Consider the following 23,525-nt stretch of genomic DNA (forward strand, 5'->3'; position numbering starts at 1 on the left):
ATGCATTTGAAATACGTGTAACAACATTCCTCTCAACAGCGTGTAATTCCCTTCCGCAATGTTCGCACATTCAATGGCAATGCACTGACGCATGTTGTCAGGCGTTGTCGGTGGATCACGATATCAAATATCCTTCACCTTTTCCTACAGAAAGAAATCCGGGCACGTCAGATCCTGTGAACATGCGTGCTATTCAGTACGGCTACAACCGCACGCGAGCTATGTGCCGGACATCCATCATGCTGGAAGTACATCGCCATTCTCTCATGCAGTGAAAGATCTTGTAGTAACATCGGTAGAACATTACGTAGGAAATTGGCATACATTGCACCCTTTAGATTGCCATCGATAAACTGTCGGCCAATTATCCTTCTTCCCATAATGCTGCACCATACATTAACCCGCCAAGGTCGCCGATGTTCCACTTGTCGCAGCCATCATGGATTTTCCGTTACCCAATAGTGCACATTACGCCGGTTTACGTTACCGCTGTTGGTGAATGACGCTTCGTCGCTAAGTAGAACGCGTGCAAAAAATCTGTCATCGTCACGTAATTTCTTTTGTGTCCAGTGGCAGAACTGTACACGACGTTCAAAGTCGTCACCATGCAATTCCTGGTCTATAGAAATATGGTATGTGTGCAATCGACGTTTTTGAGATTCCCGATTCTCGCGCAATTTGCCTGCTACTGATGACCGGATTAGCCGCGACAGCAGATAAAACACCTACTTGGGCATCGTCGTCTGTTGCAGGTCGTGGTTGACGTTTGACATGCGGCTGAACACTTCCTGTTTCCTTAAATAACGTAACTATCCGGCGAGCGCTCCGGACACTTGGATGATGTCGTCGAGGATACCGAGCAGCGTACATAGCACACGCCGGTTGGGCATTTTGATCACAATAGCCATGCATCAACACGATATCGACCTTTTCCGCAATTGGTAAACGGTCCATTTAGCAAAACAAATACCGTCCGCACTGGAAGAATGTTACGTGATACCACGTACTTATTCGTTTGTGTCTATCACAGCGCCATCTATCACAAAGCGAAAAAAGTGGTCCAACCAAAAACATTCATATTTCCTTACGTACTACACGAATATCTAATAAGAACCGGGGGTTCCTATTTTAAGAAACACAACTGATACCCGTTTGACCTATGGTACCGCCATCTAGCGGGCCAACCACAGCGCCATGTGATTCCCCTCTTAAAGCTAGACGAGTTTCATTCTTTGTAATTTTTTCGTTCGATGCTTATTTCGTGAGATATTTGGCCCAGTCACTAACAATGGAGCTCCCTGTATGCTTGGAACTGAACAGGGTGCACAGCACTTGTCTTTCATAGAGTACCTCAGCAATGGAGGGACCAGTGGCCACCTGGTCCCACACTGTATGCTATCTACAGCTATCCACGGCGTCCAATGACCTCACTTAAGACGCTAACCAATATTTCGTAAATTTAGACCGGAAACACCGTGAAGGAAGCAGTGGGACAGGTGTTGGAGTGTGGGAACTGTGGCTCATGGGAGTATAGTGTAGGGTAAGACAGAAGGATGGCTGGAATGGCCAGCGGCGCTCGCTCACCTGGTGGCCTCGAACTGGTACTGCGGCCGGCGCATCACCAGCAGGCGGGGCAGGATGTGGATGAAGACGCGCTTCACCCAGGGCGCCATCTTGTGCGTCTGCGGCGACCGGAAGTGCACGTTGAGCACCACCACCGTCACGCAGATGCTGCGGCACACACACAGGCACGGGAGGCCGCCATTAGTCGCCGGTCCTGCAACGCAGTCTCACTTCGGGAGTAATGAGTTAGGGGAAACACACCTTCCAATGGCAGTAGTCACCAACTGGCCTGATGTCAGTCACTCAACAAAATGTCCAGAATCTACACCATCTGACCAGAACTATCAATGGACATTAATATGGGGTATGTCCATTCTTCACCTTTATGGTGGCTTAAATTGTCTGAGTGTCTGGACGGATGGCAGCACATTTCTCCTCAAGAGCCGAAAACAGATAATGTTGGACGCTAGGGCCTCATGTCAGTCACTGAACGAAATGCCCAGAATCTACACCATCTGACCAGAAGTATCAATGGACATTAAGATGGGGTATGTCCCTTCTGGTATGTCCCTTCTTCACCTTTATAGTGGCTTGAATTGTCTGAATGTCTGGACGGATAGCAGCCCATTTCTCCTCAAGAGCCGAAAACAGATAATGTTGGGCGCTGGGGCCTGATGTCAGTCACTGAACGAAATGCCCAGAATTTACACTATCTGCCCAGAAGTATCAATGGACATTAAGAGGGGGTATGTCCATTATTCACCTTAATGGTGGCTTAAATTGTCTGAATGTCTGGATGGATGGCAGCCCATTTTCCTCAAGGGCTGAAAACAGATAATGTAGACGCTGGGGCCTGATGTCAGTCACTGAACGAAATGCCCAGAATCTACACTATCTGACCAGAAGTATCAATGGACATTAATATGGGGTATGTCCATTCTTCACGTTTATGGTGACTTAAATTGTCTGAATGTCTGGATGGATGGCAGCCCATTTTCCTCAAGAGCCAAAAACAGATAATGTTGGACGCTGTGGTCTGGAGTGGTCGAGATTTTAACTCATCATGAAGGTCTTCCATTGGGATCAGGTCGGCACTCTGGACAGGTCAGTCCATTTGAGGAATGTTACTGTCCACGAACCATTACCCCACACATGCTGCTCTATGACAGGGTCCTGATACAGTCATCATCTCTGAGGTGTTCCCCTACAGCACTCAGTACATAACCCTGCAAAATGTATTTATACTTTTATATGAGTGGGAGTTCAAAATAAGTGTGGGCAGAGTTATGTGATATGAACGAAAGACGACACGGCAGAGGAACGCGCACTTGCAAGACACCGGTACACCATTGAAACAGGTCAACCGCAATCAAGCAGATGGCACTGTCGCAGAGCCTGCGCACAAAGTGGAGGCCAGCCGCTTGGTCTTTACCTGGAGCTATGGAGAAAAGGTTGTTTTTGGAATCGTGGTCAAAGGCGGAAGTGGGAGGTGTTATCCGCTACGAATGATGGTTCAAATGGCTCTGAGCACTACGAGACTCAATATCTGAGGTCACCAGTCGCCTAGAACTTGGGGAACTACTTAAATCTAACTAACCTAAGGACATCACACACATCCATGCCCGAGGCAGGATCCGAACCTGTGACCGTAGCGGTCGCGCGGTTCCAGACTGAAGCGCCTAGAACCGCTCGGCCACAACGGCCGGCTCCGCTATGAATGGGCACATGGAGTATCAGGCACAGTAATTCGTAACAGCCTTGTTGGTGTAGAGGTCAGGTGTGACGTCGAGGCAGATGGTGTGGAGATGGTGCCAGCAATTCAGTGATGGACGTCAGCAAGTGCAGGGCATACCGATACCTGGACGGACGAGCACAGCCACTGCAGATGCAAATTTCAGGAAGGTGGATGATATGATTAAACCGAACCGGCGTATCACCATCGATGGAGTAGCGACAGAACTTGGAATCGGACATGAGCGAACGCACAAGATCATACACTACGTTCTTCGATACAGGAAGGTGTCAGCATGATCTGTGCCCCACCAGCTGACCCCGACACACATGGAACAACGCATGGAGTCCAGCCTGGAACAGCTCGTGCGTTACCACGAATCTGGCAATGACCTTCTGTTTCGGATTGTGATGGGCGATGAAACGAATCGAAGGCCGCATCCACGGAGTAGAAAGAAGTTCAAAAGCACTCTGTCTGCAAGTAAAGTGCTACTCGCCGTTTTCTGGGACGCCAAAGGAGTTTTGCTACTGGACTTTCTGGAGGATGCAACCATCAATGCTGCTTTGTACTGTGCCACTCTGTCGAAATTGAAAGAGGTGATTCGGAAAAAGCGGCCTGGCCTTCACAGGACTGGCGTTCTGCTGTTGGACGACAATGCGAGACCAGACACGGCGACGGCAACGCCAAACCATATTGCAACTCTTAGTTGGGAGCGGCTATACCATCAGTCCGGATCACGCACCAAGTGACTTCAAATGGTTCATATGGCTCTGAGCACTATGGGACTTAACTTCTGAGGTTATCAGTCCCCTAGAACTTAGAACTACTTAAACCTAACTAACCCAATGACATAACACACATTCATGCCCGCGTCACGATTCGAACCTGCGACCGTAGCGATGGCGCGGTTCCGGTCTGTAGCGCCTAGAACCGCTCGGCCAATCCGGCCGGCCAAGTGACTTCCATCTGTTTCCTGCTTTAAAGAAGAGTTTCGCTGGAAGGCGCTTTGACAGCTATTCTGACGTCAAACAAGCCGTTCAACGCTTCTTACGTATGCAACGCCCTGATCTTTTCCTGGAAGGTTTTCTGAAGCTTATAAAGCGGTATCACAAATGTCTCAATGTACTTGGAAATGATGTAGAAAAATGAAGATATATCTTACCTTTAATGTCTGATTCTCTTTTTTTACCTTTCACACACAACTCTGACCACAGTCGACACGAGAAACGTATTTTCCAACTCCCCCACGTACTTTATGCTTTCCTTAAGCACAGTAAGACGAAGACATCCTAACCGAGAAAACTGGACCCCAATACCGACCCTACCTCCCTCAAATTTCACTGTTGGCACTAGACATGATGGTAGGTACTATTCTCCAAGCATTAGCCAATCTAAACCTTGTCATCGGATTTTCACAGCCTATAGCGTGATTCATCACTCCAAACCACTCCTTTCCAGTAATCCACTGTCCAGTGATGTAGCTCTTTACATCACCTTATCGGCACTTACCACTGAGTACAGAAACGTATAGCCTATGACCTCGACCATTGTACACATCTCATTTTGGCTCCCTAGTCACAGTCACTGTGCAACCTGCACTGGTGCCACAACTTTCGAACTCACGAATGATTCCTTCACACGATTTAATACGATTTTTTTACAACCATCCTCCACAATTCTAAACGGTGCCTGTCCATCGTATTGGTTTAGCCGAAGCTACAGGAGCTACAGGAGCTTCTTCGATTCGCAATCAAATCACTAACTGTCGACTTAGGCAGCTGTAGAAGGGTAGAAATGTGCCAGATGGATTTGCTTCTGAGATGACATCTGGTCAGTGAGCTCTGTTGACTTATTCCTATGTTACAGCTTGTCTACTGACAACGTTGGGTCTGCCTCTCATGGCATCAGATTGCATTGCCATGGAGGTGTCCAGACACTTTTGGTCAGATAATGTAGATCTAAACCCATATTCTGCAAGCCTCTGTCATCTACTTGGCACTGTATGATGTCAACCGCCGTTCGCGGATGGATTACAAGAAAGCTGATCGCCTGTTTGTGGTGGAGTGAGTCCAGCTTTGTCTTTGTTGTATCTACAGGAGCCGTATGTAGGGGACGCCAAAATGTTCCTTCATGCCTCATTCAATATCGCTGTTTCAAACTTTGTAAGTAGGAATGGGATTTTCACTTTGCAGCGGAGTGTGCGCTGATATGAAACTTCCTAACAGATCAAAACTGTGTGCCGGACCGAGACCCGAACTCGGGATCTTTGCCTTTCGAGAGAAAGTGCTCTACCAACTGAGCTACCCAAGCACGGCCCACGCCCCGGCCTCACAGCTTTACTTCAGCCAGTATCTCGTCTCCTACCTTCCAAACTTTACAGAAGCTCTCCTGCGAAACTTGCTGACCTAGCACTCCTGATGGAAAGGATATTGCGGAGACATGGCTTAGCCACAGCCTGGGGGATGTTTCCAGAACGAGATTTTCACTCTGCAGCGGAGTGTGCTCTTTTGATCTGGTCAGGAAGTTTCATACCAGTAGTCGCACGGGCAACAGTCTGGATGATTGATTGATCTGGCCTTGTAACACTAACCAAAACGTCCTTGCTGTGGTGGTACTGCGAACGGCTGAAAGCAAGGGGAAACTACAACCATAATTTTTCCCGAGGGCATGCAGCTTTACTGTATGATTACATGATGATGGCGTCCTCTTGGGTAAAATATTCCGGAGGTAAAATAGTCCACCATTCGGATCTCCGGGCGGGGACTACTCAAGAGGACGTTGTTATCAGGAGAAAGAAAACTGGCGTTATACGGATCGGAGCGTGAAATGTCAGATCACTTAATGGGGCAGGTAGGTTAGAAAATTTAAAAAGGAAAATCGATAGGTTACACTTAGATATAGTGGGAATTAGTGAAGTTCGGTGGCAGTAGGAACAAGACTTCTGGTCAGGTGATTACAGGGCTATAAATACAAAATCAAACAGAGGTAATGCAGGAGTAGGTTTAATAATGAATAGGAAAATAGGAATACGGGTAAGCTACTACAAACAGCATAGTTACGCATTATTGTGGCCAAGATAGATATGAAACCCACGCCTACCACAGTAGTACAAGTTTATATGCCAGCTAGCTCCGCAGATGACGAAGAGTTTAATGAAATGTATGATGAAATAAAAGAAATTATTCAGATACTGAAGGCAGACGAAAATTTAATGGTCATGGGTGACTTGAACTCGATAGTAGGAAAAGGAAGAGAAGGAAACGTAGTAGGTGAATATGGAATGAGAGTAAGGAATGAAAGAGGAAGCCACCTGCTAGAATTTTCCACAGAGCATAACTTAATCATAGCTAATACTTGATCCAAGAATCATGAGAGAAGGTTGTATACATGAAAGAAGCCTGGAGATACCGGAAGGTCTCAGATAGATTATATAATGGTAAGACAGAGATAATGGAACGAGGTTTTAATTTCCAGAAACAGATGTGGGCTCTGACCACAATCTATTGGTTATGAACTGTAGATTAAAACTGAAGAAAATTGCAAAAAGGTAGGACGTAGATAGACTGAAAGAATCAGAGGTTGCAGAGAGCTTCAGGGAGAGCATTAGGGAACTATTGACAAGAATGGGGGAAAGAAATACAGTAGAAGAAGAATGGGTAGCTTTGAGAGATGAAATAGTGAAGACAGCAGAGGATCAAGTAGGCAAAAATATGAGGGCTAATAGAAATCTTTGGGTAACAGAAGAGATATCGAATTTAATTGATAAAATGAGAAAATACAAAAATGCAGTAAAAGAAGAAGTCAAAAAGAAATAAAAACGTCTCAGAAATGAGATCGACAGGAAGTGCAAAATGGCTAGAAAACAAATATAAGGATGTAGAGGCTTATCTTACTAGGGGTAAGATAGATACTGCCTCCAGGAAAATTAAAGAGACCTTTGGAGAAAACAGAACTACCTGAACGAATATCAAGAGCTGAGATGGAAAACCAGATCTAAGCAAAGAAGGGAAAGGAGAAAGGTGGAAGGAGTATATAGAGGGTCTATCAAAGGGCAATGTTCTGGAGGACAATATTATAGAAATGGAACAGAATGTAGATGAAGATGAAATAGGAGATATGATACTGCGTGAAGAGTTTCGCAGAGCACTGAAAGACCTGAGTCGAAACAAGGCCCCGGGAGTAGACAACATTTCATTAGAACTACTGATGGCCTTGGGAGACCCAGTCCTGACAAAACTCTACCATCTGGTGAGCTATATTTATGAGGCGAAATACTCTCAGACTTCAAGAAGAATATAATAATTCCAATCTCAAAGAAAGCAGGTGTTGACAGATGTGAAAATTACCGAACTATCAGTTTAATAAGCAATGGCTGCAAAATATTAACACGAATTCTTTACAGACAAATGGAAAAACTGGTAGAAGCCGACCTTGGGGAAGATCAGTTTGGATTCAGTAGAAATGTTGGAACACATGAGGCAAAACTGACCCTACGACTTATCTTAGAAGCCAGATTAAGGAAAGGCAAACCTACGTTTTCTAGCATTTGTAGACTTGGAGATAGCTTTTGACAATGTTGACTGGAATACTCTCTTTCAAATTCTGAAGGTGGCAGGGGTAAAATACAGGGAGCGAAAGGCTATTTACAATTTGTACAGAAACCAGATGGCAGTCACAAGAGTCGAGGGGCATGAAAGGGAAGCGGTGGTTGGGAAGGGAGTGAGACAGGGTTGTAGCCTATCCCCGATCTGTACAATTAGCAAGCAGTAAAGGAAACAAAAGAAAAATTCGGAGCAGGAATTAAAATCCATGGAGAAGAAATAAAAATGTTGAGGTTCGCCGATGACATTGTAATTCTGTCAGAGACAGCAAAGGGCTTGGAAGAGCAGTTGAACGGAATGGACAGTGTATTGAAAGGAGGATATAAGATTAACATCAACAAAAGCAAAACGAGGATAATGGAATGTAGTCGAATTAAATAGGGTGATGCTGTGGGAATTAGATTAGGAAATGAGACACTTAAAGTAGTAAATGAGTTTTGCTGTTTGGGGAGCAAAATATCTGATGATGGTTGAAGTAGAGAGGATATGAAATATATACTGGCAATGGCAAGGAAAACGTTTCTGAAGAAGGGAAAGTTGTTACCATCGAGTATATAAGTGTCAGGAAGTCGTTTCTGAAAGCATTTGTATGGAGTGTCGCAATGTATGGAAGTGGAACGTGAACGATAAATAGTTTAGAGAATAGAAGCTTTCGAAATGTGGTGCTACAGAAGAATGCTGAGGATTAGATGGGTCGATCACGTAACTAATGAGGAGGTATTGAATAGAACTGGAGAGAAGAGATATTTGTGGCACTATTTGACTAGAAGAAGTGATCAGTTGGTAGGACATGTTCTGCGGCATAAAGGGATCTCCAATATAGTATTGGACGGCAGCGTGGAGGAAAAGAAAATCGTAGAGGAAGACCAAGAGATGAATAGACCAAACAGATTCAGAAGGATGTAGGTTGCAGTAGGTACTGGGAGATGAAGAAGCTTGCACAAGATAGAGTAGCATGGAGAGCTGCATCAAACCAGTCTCTGGACTGAAGACCACAACAACAACTACAACAACAACATATTTATTGAACAAGCATATTTTGGCTCATGAATGCGGTCGTCGAGGGACACCGAAGGCAAGATATTCACAGGTACTTTAACCATTTTTAACTACTTACTAACCGGTGGGACGTTACACTGTGCTTTCACTCGATATTGCTTATTGTTTCTTGTTTAAAGATATCTCAGATGAAGCAAGTTTTACCACATGCAGCGAAAGTTTTACAATGAATCATTGATTTTTTCCAGATCCACGAAATTTGTCGTAATTACAGAATATTCGGCGTCATTGTAAAACATCACAATGCTGATTCCAAAACATTTTCGGGCTTTTTAGGCATTTCCGGGATATCCGAGGGCATTTGGAAACAGTTCTATAAATAGTAGAATATCCGAAAACGTACAATAAACATTCTTGAACATTCAAAATCGATTCTACATTTTAGATAACATTACCGAACAACATCAGACCATTTCGGTATAATGTGTTTCGGTTAATACATTCTCACAGTTCAATTTTGTATGAGTTAAAGACTACGCTGTGATTTCGGATGGTTATCAATGCCATAGCTACAAAACGCACCACAGTCAGACGTGGGATATAAGATCTCGCACTGCGGGCATACACAGGTGTTTTTCGGCGTTTGTTAAGATATCCGAGTACACAGGGTTGTAGACCTTTATTTTTGTTTATATGTAGACTTTAATCACTCTGTCAGGGCGGTGGGGGGGGGGGGGGGGGGAAGGGAAGGGGAGGGGAGGGGAAAAATGGCTCTGAGCACTATGGGAGGTCACCAGTCCCCTAGAACTTAGAACTACTTAAACTTGACTAACCTAAGGACATCAAACACATCCATGCCCGAGGCACGATTCGAACCTGCGACCGTATCGGTCGGGAGAGGAGAGTGGCGGGCGGGGGTGGGGGAGGGGAGAAGAACTGGCACCAACCCTATTGTTGTTTTTTGGCATAATACAATCTTACATTTATACAATTAATATAACGAAAAAGACAAATATGTAAAATATATGTAGAGCTTCAAATATAAAATTTAAAATCATACTTGTAAATAAAATAATTATGCGTATAAAAATACAAAATATAACAAATATAAATATAAAAACTCCATACCCGAAAACATAAACAACGTAATGTAATATAATATACGTTGCCATCCGGAAACAATGAAGCACCGAGAAACCATCTGCGACTGCTACAGGTACGTGTCATTCGCGGATATGTGAGTGTTAAGAACTGCAATTCTCTGTGACTGATCGAATGTCCAGCACAGATAATGATATCTCTGTACGTCCAACCTTGTAATGGTTTCAAGGACTTCGGCAGTTCAATATTAAATGACAAAACACCTGCAGCCGTCCTGTTGTATTTAACTTTTTTTTTTACGCAATCCGTTTGGGACGGTGGGATGATAGGGATAACGTCATGTAAACCAGAGATATACGGACTAGTTATGTAATATGGCTCCTGTCCTGACTGCACACCAGACTGGGTTCCTCCCAGTTTACGTTGGTCAATGATATGCAAGATTGTGTAGTGGAACATCGAAACGGGATGTGTAAACAAATTAAACGCAAAAGTGACGGCTGGAAGTATTTGATTTTCATTTCAGAGTTCATTAGTGTTCCCCGGACGGGTAGGATACATAAGGGGTATGAACAGCGTTCAGTGATTGCTATGGAGGATACGGAAATGTCACGTACTCGTACGAGACAGTCTTATCAGCACATCAAAATTTTAAGTGACCTACCTTATACTGGGTCTCCATTTCTCCGACTGATGGAATCGTGAAATATTTGCATCATGGGGCATTCGAATTGCGCAGTGGCCCGATTTTGGACGTAACTGATACGTGAGAGTATGCCTAAGATTTTGGTCTGACCAACAGAATGGAGGATGGCCATATTGTGCCCACAAGCTGACCCCTTCACATTTGAGCCTGCCACCCGAGGACAAGTAATGGACTCCTTAATCTAGTCTGCATCGTTCCATACAACTGGAGACTAGCAGCATATGGACCGGGGAATTCCCATCCAGCGCTTGAGTGATACTGGGACAGAAAAGCACGGAGTACTGATGAATAGCGTTCCATCGTAGTTCAAACCTTGTGGGTTATTAGGCAGCGTCATGTTTCTTCTAAATTGATCGACGACCCCTCTGCTGGGATCATCCTCAGGAAGCAGTAGTGGCCACCAGAAGATCCTGAGGAAGATCCCAGCAGAAGGGTCGAAACGTCGATCATTCTAGAAGACACATGACGCTGCCTAATAACCCAGAAGATTTTAACTTCAGTGACAACGGCCACGGAAGCCTGCACACTTACAGCTTTGCATCGTGTTCAGCGATGAATCGAAGCTGTGCACTACCCCGGATGACAATCATTGCGGCTACCTGGGGACAGATCCCATCCTACTAACAATACTTTGAAGAGGCGCAGTGATGTTACTCCTGGGATCACGGTGGAAATTGACATCAGCTATGACTTCAGATAATATGTTGTAGTATTAGAGGGAATTCTGGCAGCACAGTGTAGCGTCACGGACAAACTATGTCCTAGCGTGTCACCTCTCATGCTACACTATTCTGGTGCCAGTTTTCAACATGACAACTCTCGCCACAAATATCATATATCTCTATGAATTAACGGCGTGATCATCAGGTACTCTTACGGCCAGCATAGTCTCCGACGTTACATGTGCACTCCAGAGCTGACGTCAACTCCGTCTTAGAGTCAGTAGCCTGAATATCAAGGAAGAGTTAAAACAATAGTGTAACGATTTAGCTCAGGAGAAGATACGATGGCTTTATGGCTGAAATACATTCATGTTCAGAAAAAAACAGAACACTTTGAATGATTAGAGATAATACATTCATGTTCACAGGACGAGTACATTAGTATGTTCTGAAGAAATAATTACCATTTCTGTTTGCTTGAAAATAATGGCCGCATTTCGGTTCGGCACAAACAGTAGCAACTTGAGGCCTTATGGTATGACGTGATATTGTGCACAACCGCAAATCACGGCTGCTGCGTGTGCAGGGCACTGAAACCTGAATGATCTACATGTAAGACATCCTGCGATCTGTAGCCGTACCCTTTCCCAGCCGCCACTTTCCAGCATGACAATGCACGACCACTTCTTGTTGCACGAATACGTGCCTTATTGGTATCACCACATGGCAGCCTTTTGCGCTGGCCAGCCAGATCAGCAGACCACTACCAGTCACTACGGATGAACTTTGGAACCACGTGACTGCAGCATGGATGACTATACCACAGGACGGCGTTCACACCTTATACGCGTCGTGCCATCACGCATCGAGCAGCTTATCAGGGTTGATGGCAGAAGTTGCGTCTACTAGGCAAGAGAACACATGTGGAACCAAGGTGACTGAAATGCTACTTATTTCTGAAGAACATAGCAAAGTACATGTCTTGTGAATACGAACGTCCTATGTCATTCAAGGTGTTTAGTGCTTTCTGTGCATGAGTGTGGTATGTCATATCTCTCCACCTGAGAAGTATTCTGGAACCTCGCGATCGCTATGGTCGCAGGTTCGAATCCTGACTCGGGAATGGATGTGTGTTATGTCCTTAGGTTAGTTAGGTTTAAGTAGTTCTAAGTTCTAGGGGACTGATGACCTCATAAGTTAAGTCCTAGAGTACGTCGAGCAATTATTTTGTGAAGTTTAACTTTGTTCCCTCCTTCTTTTCTGGGTGCCTCACTTTTTCCGCCAGGCAGTGTAAAAATAACATATAGAAAATATTTGTATTGAAGACGTTTCTATACGGAATACAGCTGAGAAGTGTTGAGATGGAGGTGATGGGTTCAAATGGCTCTGAGCACTATGGGACTTAACATCTGAGGTCATCAGTCCCATAGAACTTAGAACTGCTTAAACCTAACTAACCTAAGGACATCACACACATCAATGCCCGAGGCAGGATTCGAACCTGTGACCATAGCAGTCTACCGGTTCCAGACTGAAGCGCCTACAACCGCTCGGCCACACCACTCAGCTGGAGGTGATGATTTTTCTTCTGGCTGATACGAAGTGGACATGGTTCTGCATGAAGGTCAGCTCAGTGAACTGTGGCAGGGGTGGGAACAGAGGTTGGATAGATTTGGACCAATGCGGATGTGTCAATACACGGGGTGCGTCAGGATGCCGATGGGTGTTGAGTAGAAAGAACGTGAGGATCATACACCAGATGGCAGAAAGAACAAGGCGGTGCAGTGGTTGGCTGTGCTCAGCGAAACGTCTCAAGGGCTGTGCTTTGTGGCGCACCATCAACATGAAGAGAGAGTTGCTGTCAGCAACTCAGTTACTATGGTCACTCCATAAGAAATGCACACTATTTTTTTTTAAATCCATCTCTTATTCTACATGTTTGAAAGTTTTACAGTGTGTAGATATGCCCTTTAGGAACAGTATTTTCATTCCTCCACATAATTTCCATCCCTCTCAACTGCCTTACTCCTGTATACCCAAACGGTAGTATTCTGAACCAACCTGTTGGAGCCACTGTTTGGCAGCGTGCACAAGGGAGTCATCATCTTCAAATCTTGTTCCACGAAGAGAGTCTTTCAGGTTCCCAAAGAGATGATACTCACATGGAGCCAGGTCAGGACTGTAAAGCGGGTGTTTCAGTGTTGTCCATCCGAGTTTTGTGATCGCTTCCATGGTTTTCTGACTGACATGTGGCCGTGCATTATCGTGCAACAGCAAAACACCCTGCTGAAGTTTCTTTAGCGTCGTCACATATGCATAAGAATTTATGGTGGTTCCACTTGGCATGATGTCCACAAGCAAGAGTCCTTCAGAATCTAAAAACACTGTAGCCATAACTTTTACTGCAGAAGGTGTGGTTTTGAATTATTTTCTTGGGTGAATTTGCATGATGCCATTCCATTGTTTCTGGTGAAAAGTGATGGAGCCATGTTTCATAATCTGTCACAATTCTTCGAAGAAATTCAACTCCACCATTCTCATACTGTTCCAAAAGTTCGCTGCATACTGTTGTTCTTGTTTCTTTGTGAGCCACTGTCAATATCCTGGGAAACCACCTGGCACATACCTTTTTTAACGCCAACACTTTGAGTCTTCTACAAACTCTTCCTTCCCCTATCCCAACGTTGCGTGACAATTCGTTCACAGCGGTCACCAGTTCGTTAACTCTCTGCACATTGTCTGGAGTGTATGCAGTATGAGGCCTGCCGATGCGAGGATATTCCTCAATACTGCCGTCCCCTCTTTCATCACGTAACCTGCTTGCCCACCGACTAACTACTGCGATCGACAGCAGCGTCTCCATACACCTTTTTCAACCTCTTGTGGATGTTCCCCACTGTCTCGTTTTCACAGGACAGTAATTCTAGGACAGCACGGTGACGCTGACGAACGTCAAGTGTAGCAGCCATCTTGAAGACATGCTGTGACGGCGCCACTCACGGGAACAGGTTGAACTAAGTTTGAAAACAAGCGGGAAGGATGTATCTACACACTGTAAAATTGTCACACATGCAGAATGAAAACTGTATTTTTTAAAAATAGTGTGCATTTCTTTTGGAGTGACCCTCGTACGTGGGGCAGGTGCGCCCAAACCGTGGGACAAAGAAAGCAAGCGCGCGCGGCGTACCCACCTGATGGAGACGAGGATCATGGCGAAGATGAGGTACTTGCCGAGTAGCGGCACCACCAGCGACGTGGGCGGGATGATCTCGACCACCAGCAGGAAGAACACGTGCAGGCTAATCAGGATCGAGATGGACAGCGTCACCTGCGGCACGTGACCACACTTGTCAACTTCCCAGCGAGACGTGGGAAGGGACTGTTCTTAGCCAAAGCTATTTGGCTCCAGAACAGACACCATGTGCAGAATTAGGATCAATATTCAGATCACAAAACGTAATGTTTTGCAAACAAGGCGTGTATGAAAATCCAATGTTTGACAACGTAACCAGAAAACCGACAATGTAAAACATTAACTTTTACAGTTCAGGTATGTTGCCTTATGGACAGACAGTGACCATTTCGTAAAAAATACACTCCTGGAAATGGAAAAAAGAACACATTGACACCGGTGTGTCAGACCCACCATACTTGCTCCGGACACTGCGAGAGGGCTGTACAAGCAATGATCACAAGCACGGCACAGCGGACACACCAGGAACCGCGGTGTTGGCCGTCGAATGGCGCTAGCTGCGCAGCATTTGTGCACCGCCGCCGTCAGTGTCAGCCAGTTTGCCGTGGCATACGGAGCTCAATCGCAGTCTTTAACACTGGTAGCATGCCGCGACAGCGTGGACGTGAACCGTATGTGCAGTTGACGGACTTTGAGCGAGGGCGTATAGTGGGCATGCGGGAGGCCGGGTGGACGTACCGCCGAATTGCTCAACACGTGGGGCGTGAGGTCTCCACAGTACATTGATGTTGTCGCCAGAGGTCGCGGAAGGTGCACGTGCCCGTCGACCTGGGACCGGACCGCAGCGACGCACGGATGCACGCCAAGACCGTAGGATCCTAAGCAGTGCCGTAGGGGACAGCACCGCCACTTCCCAGCAAATTAGGGACACTGTTGCTCCTGGGGTATCGGCGAGGACCATTCGTAACCGTCTCCATGAAGCTGGGCTACGGTCCCGCACAGCGTTAGGCCGTCTTCCGCTCACGCCCCAACATCGTGCAGCCCGCCTCCAGTGGTGTCGCGACAGGCGTGAATGGAGGGACGAATGGAGACGTGTCGTCTTCAGCGATGAGAGTCGCTTCTGCCTTGGTGCCAATGATGGTCGTATGCGTGTTTGGCGCCGTGCAGGTGAGTGACACAATCAGGACTGCATACGACCGAGGCACGCAGGGCCAACACCCGGCATCATGGTGTGGGGAGCGATCTCCTACACTGGCCGTACACCTCTGGTGATCGTCGAGGGGACACTGAATAGTGCACGGTACATCCAAACCGTCATCGAACCCATCGTTCTACCATTCCTAGACTGGCAAGGAACTTGCTGTTCTAACAGGACAATGCACGTCCGATTGTATCCCGTGCCACCCAACGTGCTCTAGAAGGTGTAAGTCAACTACCCTAGCCAGCAAGATCTCCGGATCTGTCCCCCATTGAGCATGTTTGGGACTGGATGAAGTGTCGTCTCACGCGGTCTGCACGTCCAGCACGAACGCTGGTCCAACTGAGGCGCCAGGTGGAAATGGCATGGCAAGCCGTTCCACAGGACTACATCCAGCATCTCTACCATCGTCTCCATGGGAGAACAGCAGCCTGCATTGCTGCGAAAGGTGGATATACACTGTACTAGTGCCGACATTGTGCATGCTCTGTTTCCTGTGTCTATGTGCCTGTGGTTCTGTCAGTGTGATCATGTGATGTATCTGACCCCAGGAATGTGTGAATAAAGTTTCCCCTTCCTGGGACAATGAATTCACGGTGTTCTTATTTCAATTTCCAGGAACGTATTTATGTCCAGTGTGAGCCCAAATTTTTTTTCTTTCTAACAAAAATTTGTGTTTAAAGAACTATGCTGCAACCATGCATGCAGCTTGTTGCAAATGGTGGCTTAACTGATGAACTTTCTACGTGGACATTTCGTAACCACGTTGCACATCAGTAAGAGTAACTTCAAGCATGGGTAGTGGTTCTAACAAGTTGCTGTATGCACCATCACATAGGGGTTTACTTGTTTATAAATTCTTGAATAGAGCTTTTCTGGACACATGGATAGCTAAAGACCTCTTGGATTCTCGTTCATCCATCATAAGCTGTCTTGACCTTGTTTTACTGAGTTGCTCGGTTCATCAGTTGCAGGCTACATTACACAGCAACTCGCCAACTGACGACCGAACATCCTGATACTATTTAGCTCATAAACCATTGGTGAAACTGAATATGTGCAGGTTGATCTGGAGGGTTAACCTGGTGTATCAGGATGAAGCTACAGGCCTTTTTTCATATCTTTTAATGACTAACTGCACAGTAATTGTAATTCTATCTATCTGTCTATCTATCTATATCCAAATCCCGCTCCAGCTACTGCCAGGTCTGGGTGCTGACGGGTCCTCTCCATTTGGCTCGGTCCTCCCACCCCTTTTCTTCCTCTCCTTTCCACAGATATTCTCACTCCCATTTTCCACCGAGTTCTTGTGCGTCCTCTAGGTCTTTTTCCATCCATCTTTAGTTCTTCCATAATTTTGGGGAGTCTCTGCCAATGCTTCCTCTTAACATGCCCATACCATCTTAATCTCTTTTTTCAACTTCGTCTCTCAGACTTTCTTCTTTAAACTCCTTTTACTAGTCCCTAACCAGAAGCGAATTTTATAATACCATCTGTGTGCCTCAATAGTTTACTTTCTTGATTCTGCATCTTAATTAAATATCTAATAGTCACAGTTCTCACATTTTCGTTTGCCTCAGAAAGTAAACCGATTTTGTGACATATTAAAAGTTCCTAAGCAGGGGCGAATTATCTAGTTTCACCTGAATTCTTCTGTAGTAAGGTTTTTAAATTTCTGTACATTAATCTAGTTTATTAGACACAGCTGCTGCGTTATTATCAGTGTCTACAGTAAAGTTCCACAGCACTTGGCGATAGTCCATTTATTTGGATAGTTTATTATCCACCCTCTGTAGTATGGGCAGGGACTGTGGTTATTGTGTGCAGATGATGACGCTTCACTCTCAGCTCCAGGCTGTGATGGCTTCGGTTACATAGCTTGAAGCTGCAGTGGAAGGGGCACCACTGTTGTGGGCCTGCCATAGGGATCCAACAGACGTCCAGTACATCCGAGCTCTCCAATAAGTTCTCCCCAGTGGCCAGCCCAGTTACTGCTCATACTGAGTTTGACCCCTTACCTATGGTCGAGTGGGTGGTCGCCCCGGGCCATGGCAGGTGGCGAAAGACTTTCCAGGTAGCCACATGTGAGGCCTCCCTGGTTAGTGTGACAAACAGGTTCCGGATGTTCCAGGTGCTGTCTGTGGCTGACACTGTTGCTGAGCCAGATGCTGTCGCCTGTCCTGTTTAGAGGAAACATCTCAGCCTGTAAGATCCGGACAGTCACAGAGGGTGGGATTGTTGAAAGTTGGGAGCTCCTATGTTAGGCGCATTATAGGGCTCCTTAGGGACATGGCTATCAAGAAAGGAAAGAAAAGTAGTGTACACTCTGTGTGCATACCGGGAGGTGTAGTTCAAGATGTGACGGGTCCTCACGGATGCCATGAAGAGCATAGGTGCTGCCAAATGCAGGTTGTGGCTCACGTCGGTACCAATGATGTGTCTCACTTTGGATCGGAAGAGATTTTCTCTGGTTTCGAGGGGCTAACAGAAGTGGTAAAGGCTGCTAGTCTTCCTTAACAGATGGAAGCAGAGATGACCAATTGTAGCATAGTCGACAGGTCCGATTGCGGACCTCTGGTACAGAGCCGAATGGAAGACATTCCAGGCGGTTCTGCGACCGCGTAGGCTGCTGATTCCTCGACTTGCGCCAAAAGTTGGTTGGGTTTTGGGTTCTGCTGAATAGGTCAGATGTCCACTATACGCAGGAGGCGGCTACACGGGTAGCAGGGGCTGTGTGGTATGGACTGGGCGGGGTTTTTAGGTTCGAGGATCTTGGGAAAACACAAAGGGTGCAGGCCGAACACAAGAAGAAAGTAGATATAGAGACCATCGGTATAACAGTTGTAAACTGTCGTAGCTGTGTTGGGAAAGTACCAGAGCTCTAAGCGCTAATAGAAAGCACTGATGCTCAAATCGTTATAGGCACTGAAAACTGGCTAAAGCCGGATATAAGCTTAGCCGAAATTTTACGAAGAACCTAACGGTGTTCCGAAAGGATAGACTAAACACGGGTGGCGGTGTTTGTTGCTGTTACAAATAGTTTAGCTTGTCACGAAATTGAAGTAGATACTTCCTGTCAGTTAGTATGGGCAGAGGTCACTGTTGGCAACCGAAAGAAAATAATAATTGGATCCTGTTACCAACCTCCCAATCAGATGATACAATTTCTGAAAGGTTCAAAGAAAACTTGAGTTTGATTTCAAACACATACCTGACTCATACGATTATAGTTGGTGGTGACTTTAATTTACCCTCGATATGTTGGCGAAAATACATGTTTAATTAAGGAGGTACACATAAAACATCATCCGAAATTGTTTTAAACGCATTCTCTGAAATTATTTCGAGCAGTTAGTTCACGAGCCCACGCGAATAGTAAACGGTTGTGAAAACACATTTGACCTCTTATCAACAAATAATCCTGAGTTAAAAACAAGCGTCAAAACCAATTCAGTGGTTAGTGAACACAGGGCTGTCGTAGCGAGAATGAATATTGTAACCCAAATATCCTCCAGAAATAAAGGAAAAACATACCTATTCAAAAAATCAGATAACAATTCACTTGACACCTTTCTGAGAAACCATCTCCACTTCTTCCAAATGAACAATATAAGTGTAGACCAGATGTGCCTTGAATTCAAAGTAGTAGTATCGGCAGCAATTGAGAGGTTTATACCAAATAAATGAACAGACGACGGAGCTGATTCTCCTTGGTACACAAAACGGGTCGGAACACTGTTGCAGAAACAACGAAACAAACAGGCCAAATTTAAACAGACGCAAAATCCCCAAGACTAGTGATGTTTAACAGAAACTTGAAATTTGGCACGGACTTCAATGCGAGATGCTTATAAGAGTTTCCACAACGAAACTTTGTCTCCAAACCTTGCAGAAAATTCAAAGAGATTCTGGTCGTATGTGAAGTATGCTAGCGGCAAGACACAATCAATGCCTTCTCTGCGCGATAGCAATGGGGATACTATCGAAAACAGTGCTGCCAAAGTAGAGTTACTGAAGTCTTCCGAAATGCCTTCACAAAAGAAGGCGAAGTAAATATTCCAGAATTCGAATCAAGAACAGCTGCCAACATGAGTAATGTAGAAGTAAATGTCCTCGGAGTAGTGAAGCAACATAAATCACTTAATAAAGCAAGTTTTCAGGCCCAGACTGTATACCATTTAGGTTCCTTTCAGAGTATGCTGATGCAATAGCTCCATAAGTAAGAACCATTTACAACCGTTCTCCCGATGAAAGATCCGTATCCAAAGAAAGGAAAGTTGCACAGGTCACACCAATATTCAAGAAAGGTAGTAGGAGTAAATTACAGGCTTATATAATTGATGTCGATATGCAGAAGGATTTTGGAACAGATACTGTGCGAACATTATGAATTGCTGCCAAAAAAACGGTGTATTGACACACAGTCAACACGGATTTAGAAAAAATAGTTCTTGTGAAACACATCTAGCTCTTTACTCGCATGAAGTGTTGAGTGCTACTGACGGGGGATTTCAGATTGATTCCGTATTTCTGGATTTCCGGACACTGTACCACACAAGCGGCTTGTAGTGAAATTGCGTGCTTATGGAATATTGTCGCAGGTATGTGACTGGATTCGTGGTTTCCTGTCAGAGAGGTCACAGTTCGTAGTAACTGACGAAAAGTCATCGAGTAAGAGAGAAGTGCTTTCTGGCGTTCCCCAAGGTAATGCTACAGGCCCTTTGCTGTTCGTTATCTATATAAACGATTTGGGAGACAATCTGAGCAGCCGTCTTAGGTTGTTTGCAGATGACGCTGTCATTTATCGACTAACAAAGTCATCAGAACAGCAAAAAATTGGAAAACCATTTAGAAAAGATATCCGTATGGTGAAAATTTGGCAGTTGACCCTAAATAACGAAAAGTGTGAGGTCATCCACATGAGTGCTAAAAGGAATCCGTTAAACTTCGGTTACGCGAAAAATCAGTGTGTTCTAAAGGCCGTAAATTCAACTCAATACCTAGGAATTACAATTACGAAAAACTTAAATTGGAATGAACACATAAAAAATGTTGTGGGAAAGGCTAACCAAAGAGTGCGTTTCGTTGGCAGGACACTTAGAGAATGTAACAGACCTACTAAGGAGACTGCCTACACTACGCTTGTCCGTCATCTTTTAGAATACTGCTGCGCGGTGTGGGATCCTTACCAGATATGATTGACGGAGTACATCGAAAAAGTTCAAAGAAGGGTAGCATGTTTTGTATTATCGTGAAATAGGGGAGAGCATGTCACTGAAATGATACAGGATTTGAGGTGGACAAAGGCTTTTTTTATTGCGGCGGAATCTTCTCACGAAATTCCAATCACGAACTTTGTCGTCCGAATGCGATAACATTTTGTAGACACCGACCGACATAGGGAGAAATGATTACCATGACAAAATAAGGCAAATCAGAGCTCATACGAAAAGATACAGGTGTTCGTTTTTTACGCTCGCTACACGAGACTGACATAATAGAGAATTCTGAAGATGGTTCGATGAACACTCTCCTAGGCACTTAAATGTGATTTGCAGAGTATCCATGTAGATGTAGATGTGTACTTGAATTAATGCGTTAGAGAACCATAATTTTGTGTGTTCCTTGTTCTGTAGTTGTGTAGTTTTCAAATATTGGTATTGAGTTATTGCACCTTAGTAAGCACGGCCTGAGGATAGCGGTAATGTGTCGTCGAAACTAGTTGTGTGATATAGTAAAGGCATTCACAAGATACAGCTGTAACGATACTTTCTCTCGTATATATCATCAGCTGAAGTCCCTTGTCCATTCAAGAAGAAAGACAGCTAGAAGTTGGAATTATGGTTGAACTGTTCTGGACGCTATCTCGTTGCAGGTAGATTTCGAATGATATACCTGTATTTTTCATAATAATCACTTTTGTAATGACGTACAGGAAATATTCGTCTGGCCATTCGACATAAAAAATTTTGAGAATCGTAGAGCGTCATATTGTAAAAAACTATGCTGGGCAAACCAACGTTTCGGCGACGCTGTAGGCGTTGTCAAAACGTTGGTTTGTCCAGTACAGTATTTTACATTATGACGCGGTCCAATATTCAAACTTTTATGTCTACATAATCTGGCTGCGGAAGCCTATATAAATTATACCTCTTTGGCCAGTTTTATTTTGGAGATCGCTTGGAATACCTATTCCAGCAGCACAAGTTGGGATTCGCATCACCAGTTTTCAAAACTCATGCTGCTCTCCATGACCAAGACAACATCTTTTTCGGGTGGGTCGTTATTTTTACTCTCCTTGTATAGCTACGATTTTGATTCTCCTCGAAAAGCACGAAGTTGCATGACGACTTTCATACAGCACCCAACTGACGAATCGTTGCCGGAAGTGTCTTATACAGGGTGGTCCATTGATCGTCACCAGGACAAATATCTCACGAAATAAGCGTCAAACGAAAAACCTACAAAGAACGACACTTATCTAGATTGAAGGGGTAGATGGCGCTATAGTTGGTCCGCTAGATGGCGCTGCCATAGGCCAAACGGATATCAACTGCGTTTTTAAAAATAGGAACCCCCATTTTTATTACATATTCGTGTAGTACCTAAAGGAACATGAATGTATTATTTGGACCATTTTTTTCGCTTTGTGAGTGATGGCACTGTAATAGTCACAAACATATGGCTCACAATTTTACACGAACAATTGGTAACAGGCAGGTTTTTTAAATTAAAATACAGAACGTAGGTACGTTTGAACATTTTATTTCGGTTGTGCCAATGTGATACATGTACCTTTGTGAACTTATCATTTCTAAGAACGCATGCTGTTACGGCGTGATTACCTCTAAATACCACATTAATGCAATAAATGCTCAAAATGATGTCCGTCAACCTCACTGCATTTGGCAATACGTGTAACGACATTCCACTCAACAGCGAGTGGTTCGCCTTCCGCAATGTTCGCACATGCAGTGGCAATGCGCTGACTCATGTTGTCAGGCGTTGTCGGTGGATCACGATAGCAAATTTCCTTCAAATATCCCTACAGAAAGAAATCCGGGGACGTCGGATCCGGTGAACGTGCGAGCCATCCATCATGTTGGAAGTACATCGCCATTCTGTCATGGAGTGAAACATCTCGTAGTAAGATTGATAGAACATTACGTAGGAAATCAGCACACATTGCACGATTTAGATTGCCATAGGTAAAATGGTGGCCAAGTATCTTTCCTCAGCAGCATACATAGTAAACGTGCGTTGGGCATTTTGATCACAATAGCTATACACCAACACGATATCGACCCTTTTCCGCAATTGGTAAACGGTCCATTTTAACGCGGGTAATGTATCACGAAGCAAATATCATCCGCATTGAAGGAATGTTACGTGATACCACGTACTTATACGTTTGTGACTATTAATTGCCAACTATCACAAAGCGAAAAAGTCGTCCAACTAAAACATTCATATTTCTTTACGTACTACACGAATATGTAATAAAAACTGGGGGTTCCTATTTTTAAAAATCGCAGTTGATATGCATTTGACCTATGGGAGCGCCATCTAGCGGGCCAACCATAGCGCCATCAAGTTTACCCCTGCAAGCTAGACGAGTTTCGTTCTTTGTAGGTTTTTCGTTTGACGCTTATTTCGTGAGATATTTGGCCCGGTCACGATCAGTGGACCACCCTGTATACGGCCAATTTCAATTTGGAGCTGCGGCTGGACCTGAACTCAGGTCCTCCTGCCATGACAGCCAAGCGCACC

The 23,525-nt window shown here is 44.8% G+C and overlaps 1 protein-coding gene across 3 annotated transcripts in view; it reads right to left on the minus strand.

Moving 5' to 3' along the window:
• LOC126293524 (acetylcholine receptor subunit alpha-like) overlaps positions 1-23,525 on the minus strand; it is a 597,900-nt gene that overhangs the window by 44,712 nt on the left and 529,663 nt on the right. For all 3 annotated transcript variants that reach the window (XM_049986782.1, XM_049986784.1, XM_049986783.1), the window contains exons 7-8: positions 14,556-14,692; positions 1,585-1,731 (exon numbers count right to left, since the gene is read on the minus strand). In XM_049986782.1, coding sequence (XP_049842739.1) covers positions 1,585-1,731; positions 14,556-14,692 — 284 coding nt within the window. The remainder of the gene's footprint in view (positions 1-1,584; positions 1,732-14,555; positions 14,693-23,525) is intronic.

Source organism: Schistocerca gregaria, chromosome 10 (assembly GCF_023897955.1).
Source record: "Schistocerca gregaria isolate iqSchGreg1 chromosome 10, iqSchGreg1.2, whole genome shotgun sequence".
NCBI lineage: Eukaryota > Metazoa > Arthropoda > Insecta > Orthoptera > Acrididae > Schistocerca > Schistocerca gregaria.